General features: G+C 35.7%; 2 protein-coding genes across 2 annotated transcripts; both read right to left on the reverse strand.

Annotated features, from left to right (window-relative positions):
* Nucleotides 1–1,071: 1,071 nt before the first annotated feature.
* Nucleotides 1,072–4,093, reverse strand: LOC117315278 (sulfotransferase family cytosolic 1B member 1-like). Its single transcript, XM_033869426.1, has 4 exons — nt 4,075–4,093; nt 3,355–3,464; nt 2,622–2,808; nt 1,072–1,691 (listed from the first exon to the last, which is right to left on the reverse strand). The coding sequence occupies exons 1-4, from the start codon at nt 4,091–4,093 to the stop codon at nt 1,576–1,578; spliced, it is 432 nt and encodes a 143-aa protein (XP_033725317.1). The 3' UTR covers nt 1,072–1,575.
* A 2,062-nt stretch (nt 4,094–6,155) lies between these two features.
* Nucleotides 6,156–9,410, reverse strand: LOC117315476 (sulfotransferase 4A1-like). The gene is made up of 3 exons (XM_033869679.1): nt 9,251–9,410; nt 6,722–7,033; nt 6,156–6,317 (listed from the first exon to the last, which is right to left on the reverse strand). The coding sequence occupies exons 1-3, from the start codon at nt 9,339–9,341 to the stop codon at nt 6,211–6,213; spliced, it is 510 nt and encodes a 169-aa protein (XP_033725570.1). The 5' UTR covers nt 9,342–9,410; the 3' UTR covers nt 6,156–6,210.
* Nucleotides 9,411–10,266: the final 856 nt, after the last annotated feature.

Consider the following 10,266-nt stretch of genomic DNA (forward strand, 5'->3'; position numbering starts at 1 on the left):
AATCTAGGGTTTAAATACACATACTAAACAAGTAAAATCATATTAGCTGCACAATTACATAGCCTTATTCGAGAAATATTGATACAGAAGCCAATGCCGACAACGAGTGAAATATTAACCAGAATAAAAAATCCACAAACATCACGCTACATTCCGCAGGAAACACATAATGAATACATATTACAACAATTGTTTATACTCTTCATTATAAACATGGCAATTTTCTTATCAGAAAATGACATCTTTTTGACATAAAATTACACTTGCCTTGCTTTGGCTGGTCCAGTGTGAAGGGAATGTAATGAAAGGGAGATAACCCTAATAGAAAAAGGGGGCAACACCCCAATTAACTATCAAAGCAAACAAGTTAAACTGTAATAACCTGAACTATTCAGAAAGAATAGCTCTTTATTGTTTTGAGCCACAGGGAATCGAAACGAATTCCCACCCAGCGCGGGGCCCTTACACATAGCGTATGATATATATACAATACATATGTACATGGACTGTTGGATGGGAAATTGTACCAAATCCCTGTAATTTTAGAATGGCGATGAACACGTGCAGGAAGGAAAAGTGCCTTTGAGATTACGCATTGTTTCACTGGTCTCGGTGTCCGTCTCCACGCTCCTGGCTAGATCTCCTTCAAAATGAGAAATGTCTAATTGTCGACCATACACAATAGGAAAATATAGGTATCATCGTTTCTAAAACTATACCCTGTGTTATTCTACCCTCAAACCATTGTATACTTGTGCAAACTGTTGGATATGTATGTATTATATACAACTAGTGGTAAATGACCTTCCGGTCTTTTAATTGGTTAAGAATTCTATCTTTGACCCAAGCTGCAATTGTTAATGACGTCATCAATTATCGAACGACGTAACATAACCGGGCCCCGGACGTCATTGGTACACTTTATTTGCATACGCGAAATTATACTTGGCCACATTTCACTTTGATTCAAGCCGATATTATTGTGGTAGAAACAGGTCGCACAACGAGTGATTGGTGGATATGGAATTTATTTCACACGTGTCTTTTGTAACTTTTAAAACATAACTTACTCGTGTGAAATAAATTCCATATCCACCAATCACTCTTGATCATAGAATTAGTACTGAAACCTGTTAACTAGTACGGCCGGTCGACAATCAAAGAGTTATATTGATTCAGTACTGAATTTCATTTGTCGAAAACAGTTTTATTATTTCCAAAGGAAACCTCTTTATAAGTAAGGATTCGATGAACATTGTTCAGACCAATTCCGTAAATCAGAGACAGGCCGAGATTTGAGTAAACACTTTTGTTATTACATGAAATTTAACAGTAGGATTAAAAATGTTCAACCTTCCAATATGATATGTCCGTAAGATCCATGGCACTCCTTCTCATTTGTTTTATATCATTTTCCAGGGGCACTACTACTTCTTAGAACCTTCTCCGAATACATATAATATATATAGGCCTACATAACGATGAACACGAACAGTGTAGAACGCCATAACTTAGCACACAATTAAAACCGCCACCCTTTTATACATTGATGCCAGGATTGCATCTTAACATATCTCATTCAAAGACGAAATCGAGGTCAAGAGACATAGCAGCCATCTTTTTCTTATACACAGCATCAAACATCTCATTCTGTTCGACAGTGAATTTTTGTTTCCAGTCTCCGATAATTCCTGAAAATATCAAGAAAGATTGCATTATGTAACATCACTACATATCTCACTTATTGGTAGCATTAAAAAGATCACTGTTGTTACGAGTATGTCTTATAGGAATAGTAATTATACAGCTCATACAGCAACATAATCTTAAAACAGTCACTAGATTAATTTGGTAATTTAGCCTTTAGCAACATTCAAATTCTTTCGGAGATCCATGGGGAGCATACAGCCGGAGCTGGCCTTACGAAGTTAAAAGCTTACATACGACATTTTCATGCCCTGCCCTGTCATGTACTCATTTACAGCTGATTCGACTTCATAACAACAGAATAACGTATATTGTTCGAGGATGCACCGCAGCGTCTGACGGGACTCAACCTAGCGACCCGTCGGTCACTACACGACCTTGCCACCTGTGCACCGGTTGGATAACACCTTTATAAATTACTTTTTTGACAGATGTCACCTATATGTTTGTTTGACAGTGAATTTGCGATGGGTTCACGATTCCCTGAAACTGACATACATGTACGCTCAAACAAACGCAAAAAGCGAAAAAGTGTCAAAGAAGACATTCGGAACGGGAGGAAGTTGGTCAGAAAGAAGAGAAAATATAAGATTATATTAGTCGCCTCGTACGAGAAAACAGTAATTGCAATGAGCTTCATATTACAAAATATTATCATGATTACTACAGCAATAAAACGTTGATCAGTTGAAAGTTCAGTCAAAAAATATTCTCATATAATCCACACAGATACAAATTAAGGAAATGCGAAAATTAGTCAGGGTTGAAAATAAGTTAGCTGCAGTTTTCTTGTAGTTCTTTTTTTAGGATGAGCTCCCATGTGCTACTTGCAACTGGTGAGTGTAAATCCCTTCGTGATAGCGCGGAGCAGATGATAACTTTATAGAATCAAATATCAATGTGAAACCTATTACCTTTTCGATAAATCGGAAGTCTTCCATCTTTGATCCAAGCTGAAAATTTTGATGTGCGTCCCTTTTGTGTTTGGTGTTCGTTTCTCAGATTATCAATCGTCAATGTTTGCTCCAATTGCCTCAGGAATTCTTCATTGTTTTCCACGTCAAGGAACCTTGCCAATTTTACAATATTTGAATATAAATCCTAAAAAGAAACAGGAAGATTAACAAATCAGATTTTCAAAAGTGCAATGCTACAAAAATCAACCTTGCCTTGTTTTATGTGCGTATGTTGAAGACTGGAGACAATTTTCTTACACAAATTTATCTTGTAAATGTATGCGTCTCAAAATATGATACCATTCCTTGCGATACAAAAATAATTATTGTCTGGAAATGCAAAAAAAAAAAAAAAATAAATAAATAAATAAAATTTAAGCAAGCATTTGTACAAAGGATGTGTGATGACACAAAGATATTATCGCATTTAAGTTAGTATTTGATGAATTAATGCATTTAATTACAAGCTATTTGAGCACTTTAAAGCATTGATTAAATAGATAAATTAGATGGACAGTATTAGAAAGACAAACATAAAGCACTTCAATCGCGATGAGCTTCAAACAATTTAAATATTGAGAGGTGATAAAACTGCAAACTAAAATTTGTCAAGAAAGTGTAAAATGTACGTATTTTAATTTTCAAAATTTCAGTGTAATGGTACACACGGTTGATGAGTATTAACTAATACCTCTTTCAGATCCTCGTATCGCAGATTCAGACATTTCAGGCGAGGATTGGTCTTCTTCGCAATTTCCCATTCGTTTACATAGTTGAACCACGAGGCCCCACATGTGGGAACTAATATAAACAAAAAGAGAAGAATATCGAACAAAATGTTATAAAAGTGACAATACACATGTAATAAACAGCAATATGCGCAATTATCATAAGATAGGGAAAATTTGTATCAGATGTTCTTGTATGCAAGTCGTGACGCCATTAATTTTGTACAGGGTATTATCGTCATATATCAGTGTTATTTATACAGCAACTAGATTAACAAGACAATATAACTCTGTGAGAAAGCATGATTAAATTAATGATAGATATATATGCCTGTTGCATCTCGCTACACGACATAGGAGGCGGCTATCAGAAAGACAAGTGGAGAGTAAAGAAGTGTTGACACTACATATGAAGAAATAGTTTGGTTTTGTAGCGAGTGCGTATGTGTGTTTTGGGAGGCTGCGGTATGTTCGTGTTAAGTCTCCTTGTGATAGGCCGGAACTTTTGCCGATGTATAGTGTTATCTCACTAAAGCATACTGTATGCGTGTGGTGAGTGCGTATGTGTGATTTGGGAGGCTGCGGTATGTTCGTGTTAAGTCTCCTTGTGATAGGCCGGGACTTTTGCCGTTATATTTAGAAAACAGGATCAAACACAACTATACCTAGTGATAACATGTTACATCCTAATGTTTCTCGCATCTTGTCGTAAGAGGGGTATCACCAAAATAACATCATTGGCGATATCCTTTTTTTATCTCTTAGGTTTGTCGTTTTTACTGAAGTGCCAAACATTCAGTTTATGTTGTTTCATTTATTCTGGCATATACATTTTGGACATCTGAGAAACCAGGTTGGGTCTTTTGTCTCGTAACATGTTGGAGATTCATTTTTTTCCTTCATATAACCGAATTCACACACATCCACATGTAAACAAAACGTTTAGACAGTCGTTCTCCTGTGACCCTAGCTGTTGTATATTCGTTAAATCCTAAGCAAATTTGAAAGAACAGATAACGTTTCTCATTCGGTTTATCGACGAGGTGAATGGGGTGAGCGAACGATCATTATAGCGCCCGGCACATTTTATCGGAAAAATTCAGAGGACGTATGACAGTATCTAACCCAGTGTATCTATTATACTAAATTCATTACATGCGAATTGCATTTTAAAAAGTTTGAAACCACTTGGTTTCCGATTCAGTTAGCATGTTTTGTAAATGACCTATTTCATTTATTTACATATGTATATACTTTGCCTCAACCGGGCGACAAGATTAACCTTCCTGACAAAAGGCTAAAATAAAGACTACTGCCCAACCACGTTTGTTTAGTACCTTCTTTGCGATTTGTATAGAAAGTGAATAATTTTCGCTGTTAGAGGTGTAACAAACTTTTATATCTACATTAAATATTGTATGCGCATGGTTTATCAGGTCTGATTTAGAATAAGAACATAAAAGAACGTCATCTTCCAGAATGTAGACATTTTAGACAGAGTATCCGTAATATTATCATGTTTGGATGGAAGCGCTTTCCCGTATAATGTTTTAAACTATTTCCAAGACCATCGTAAATATTTGTCATTTCCACCTCCTTGGATCTTCCAAAATAATAAATGAACACAAATAGTAAGACTTAAATTGGAGCATATATGGGACCTGAAGGTCTTGTTATAGCTCTTGATAGCATAGTAATATGGCGTCCACAGATGATTTTTACGGAAATAACCTTCATCTTGAAAATACCTGTGATCACTTCCTCTGGATATATTATAATATACAACACCTAGGTACATTAACTTACATAATGAATAAGTTAGAGTCTTAACTGAAAGTCGGGTCCATTTTATATTCCTAATGACAGCCGTGGTGACTATCTTTAAAATTTCATTATTCATACGTAAGTCAGAGCTGACTTTGTTGCTAATCCTGTTTTCATTTTTGACGGGATAATTTCGCATTTAGCAAAACTTTAGCTGCTATGATTCTCAACAAAATTCGATTCTGTTATCCATGCCCGTCTTTCTTCCGGTTAGATACAACTCGAAAAAAATCTATGTCGCCATCATCAGTTGCTAAAATAATTTTGTAGTTTTGTGTTCCTTTCAAATTGCCTGATAGTTTTCTCCTCTAGTTGATAGGAGTTACTCCTCTTTATACACTATGGAACGATAACATCACATCAGGCAGATAAGATATATCGGGGATTACTTAATGTATCCCTCTTTTGAACTTTTGCCAAACCTTCATTCTGCATTCTTACAACTCAGTATATTGTGGATATTTACGGTACATCTCTGATTTCGTTTTCGCGTAATTTACTTTTTAAATGTGTAGGGGATTTTCTTTAAAATTTAAATTCATGATTTGTAAAATTTTACAGCAATCCTTCCAAGATGTATCGTAGTTGATTAGATGTGAAATTGATTATTCAATGCTCAGCTGACGGAAAACCAACGAAAGAGATCAAGTGTTTGTACAATACATTAGTGCACATTGATAGTTTTTGGCCAATAGGAGGCAGTAGTATAGTGTCATTGTTATCGCACGTGCACTGGTAGGGTAGTAAATGTCTCATTGTCTTTGCTATTAACATCAGAATGGCCATTGATGTTCTCGTGAGTATTCCATTCATTTTTTAGTGTTATGCAAGTATTTTTCTTTTAAATTGTGTTATGACCATGGTACAGAGCCAACACCTCTCTGTTATGGCTGGAGGTTCAATGGTGACATTAGGAAGAAAAATAAAATTGGTCATTAAACTAACTCTCATTTTGTAATAGAGAGACCATATTGCTGTTATATTTGTACAATTCATCAGATTAAATGCCATGTTAAGCCGCTCTTACGAAACACGCGGTTGGAACCCGAGACACACAACTCCATCAGCCAGGGTAATATTAGGTCGGTTGTCAAGGAGACACCTATAGGAGAATAAAAAAAAAGTCGAAAGGAAAGAAAGAATGAATGAGAATCCGGAGTGTTGAAACAGGAGCAGAAGAATTATTTTGATGTCGCTTAATAGAGAAAACGAAAAAAAAAAATTCCAGATTCCTCAGCGGGCCCACTTTAAGACGACATCTACGACCAACATGCAGAAGGATACACTGAACATGGCATATTAGGGGTAACGATCTCGACCCAGCAGAGAGGAGGCACGGAACTAACGACCCACCCACAGAGTTAGATGTGAAGGAATCGGGTAAAATACATTATTATTATTAAGGTAGACCCCTCGAGCAAGTACTATTTCTTTTGTTAGCAAAATATTTTGTTTTCTATAACTATTCCATTGTCTATTTATCTATTAATTAAATTTCTGACATACTTCCATCTGACAGGAAATATTGAAGACATCCTTCGAAGTCGCCTTTAAATAATCTGTTCTGAAGATTCGATTGGTATTCATACAGCGAACAGAACACGTCCTTTGGATTTCTCAGAATATTGACCAATTTGACGTCACCCTGCTTGGCACGTTCTGGAATGAATGGATAAGCCAAATGTGTAGCATAAATTCCAGTCGTGTGAAATTCATTCATCTGTGTCAAATCGTCAAACTCGAGTAGAAACGGGGATCCAAAGTACTCGAGGGATTTGTGTCGAATCATATGGATCATGTTGTATACCCAGTGGCAGCCTGTAATGACATGTATTGACATTGTCGTAAAACTACGAACCAGATCATTAAATAGTTAATATATCGGTAAGCTAAAATATTAAATATCATATATCTAAATATTATGACGAGTAAAAATTGTTATATAACTACAATATATAAAGGATATTGAAGGGTTATATACATATAACTACTATATATAAAGATAATATAATGGTTTCCCGTTGAATATTTCATATATTTGTGCGAGTATGGCAAAATATCGATAAGTATTACATTTGCCGATTTTGAAATGGTAGTTGCTGCTCCTGCTTAGAGCTCAGCATATTAGCAGTGGGACGACTGGTTCACCCGTTGTCAGTATAATGTGACCGGGTGGGGTTTCCTGCTGGGTCCCTGCGGCAGTATGCTTCAGAGAGGTAGCACTATAAATAGCTTCGATTGGAAATATCGGCAAGTCTCAATAACGTGAATATAAAGGTTTCATTCTGATTGGTCAAAAAACGAAAAATTTATATTTTTTCTGAAAAGTGTTATATTTTCACTGCTCACCGCTGTAGTAAATATACCATGTAAGCTCCGGCTAAATTTAATCATATCAATCATATTAGATGCGTTTTACTGCAAATGCATAATTATGTATTTCCGTCTATGTTATATACCGAGGCATGCGATCCTGATTTAGGTTTTAATAACAACCAGCTTGTGTATAAATGTCAGCAAACAACTCACTCCTGTTTGTTCACTAATGCGCGAGCACTCCAGTTAATTGCAATATACATGCATTATAGTTTTATGATTTTTATCGTATTTATGTATCATGTCACGAACACCTTTTACGCCGGCCTGCATCTTATATCTTACATACGTGTTGTTTATTTGACAATTTTTACTCATTTACTAATGACGTTTTAGGGGTCCTTATACATATATCAAATTCAATGTTCTTATGAACAATGGCTCAGGTGAAGGTTGGACATTCTGTATTTCTTGTTCATTTTCCGAATTTGACCAATCATATGTTTGAAAATGAGCGGATATAACCGTAATCGACAGCTTTTCCTCATTAATATTACACTCTGGTTTGAGTTCAGCTCACTTTATATAATTTTTGATAATATGAGTGAGATCTCCAAAACAGTAAACGACGGACGCACGGGTTATTAAACCCTCCTATGACACTCCGGTTGAATTATCTATATTTTAACAACGTTATAGGTACATTTGGACGGACGAAACGTTGTATAATTCAGCTTTATCTGATTCTAAATGTATACCTTAACGTGTAATTCACTTTGGCAATTTTAGCCACAAGCTCAACCGTCTGATTCATGTATAGATTTATAATAAATGTATATCAAGCATTTTGAGATGCCAATTTAGCAATACCGTAAAATAGCATTATGATCGCATGCCTGCATAAATGTGTCATACCTATGTACTATTACAATCTGGTCCCATAGCAACGCACCAGTTACTGACTAAAGAGCTGAATGATGTTGATTTATTGTCGCTTCAATCAAATCTACGAAGTTAAGTATCGGTAAGTTCCCTACTGCTTTCTGTGAGACTTAAACATGAGTCAGTAACTAATTTGGTTTGGTTTGGTTTATTTTGTTTAACGTCCTATTAACAGCTAAGGTCATTTAAGGACAGCCTCCCGTGCGTGCGACATGCATGCGTGTGGTGAGTGCGTATGTGTGTTTTGGGAGGCTGCGGTATGTTCGTGTTAAGTCTCCTTGTGATAGGCCGGAACTTTTGCCGATTTATAGTGCTACCTCACTGAAGCATACTGCCGAAGACAGTCAGTAACTAAGTGTTTGCCATGATTTAAATGGTACATAAATATGACAAATTTGTAGGATGCGTTACATTAAAAAACTAGTTTTTCGGTACGCGTTTTCATTGAATATTTTGTTTCATTTACTATATTTTCTGTAGTTTGATACCAACGTCTTTCGTTTGATGCTTATAAAAATACGTGAGTGTGTGACTTCTGTCAAGGTGTTGCTATTCGAATGTGTCGCCTGTATAGTTTAATTGTATTAAATATGTCACTCAACTATGGCACAACAATCAGTAATGACAGAGAGTGACAGTCAGACATACATCATATCAGATGCGGTAAGAGCGGATATGCTTTTGACATTAAAGTTATAAACCTACTACATATATCGTATTCTTGTAGTTAGGAAATTTTAAACTCGATAGAAGGATAACACATACCGCAACACTTACCTGATTTAGGATAGGAGCAAACAAGCACATCACCATCTCGAAAGTTTAATGTTGATATTTTATCAAGAGTCTCTCCAATATTTCCTACCATTTCCGGATGAAACCTCCTTCCCTTGTACTGTTTAAAACTTATGCTGTTTCCTTTGTCATCATGCAAAGTCGTAACGTCCATCGTCTTTAATCTTTAGTAAAACAATCCGTATAAACTTGTCAAGCCACGAGAGATATACAACTTTACGATATTGTAAACCGAAAACTAATCTGCATATAATTTGACCTTGACCTTGACCAGCTACATCCGGCAGTTTTCGATTTTCTCACTTACTAAAGCCATTGTGGTTTAAATCTTATCATAGAATGGCTAACACCCGGTGCTGTTTTAAGATGCGGTATTTATATCCGTCGAATTGTCCCATTAAACGTAACAGCTTGTACTAATATAAAGATACTTATCTGTTTTACCAATATGAATGTATATGCTTCCATGTGACTTCTGATTCAGCGGACATCCTATGTAGGCTATTTCGTTTGAATATCTAGATTTCTATCTACTACTTAATTTGAGCGAAATATGATTTTACGGTTGTCCGTGTTTGGTTGTTTTTCTGTTAACTATTAAGTATGAGATATCTTGGTAAAATATTCAAATATACTTACTAAATTAACAGCTGTTCATATTGATTATCTCTTTTTAAGACCATCAAACATGAGGAATCATGCAAAAATATTCTTACAGATCCAACAATTTAACAGCCATACATATCTTTTAAAATGTTTTAGGACTATCAAACGTGAGCTATCAATACTCTTACAGATCGATATTACCGTTTTCCATAATAATGTATGTATTATTTATGATTATTATACTTTCTGAGTAATGGAAATTCTCATTTTGAGGTAGACCTTATGCAAAAGAAGGAGACGGAGAGCTAGAACGTCCAATACAGGGGTCATCTCAGAAAATATTTTATTATCGCGGCATTGTGTCAAGTACACATAAACTTGAGTAGAACTAC

Source organism: Pecten maximus, chromosome 17 (assembly GCF_902652985.1).
Source record: "Pecten maximus chromosome 17, xPecMax1.1, whole genome shotgun sequence".
Classification (NCBI taxonomy): Eukaryota; Metazoa; Mollusca; class Bivalvia; order Pectinida; family Pectinidae; genus Pecten; species Pecten maximus.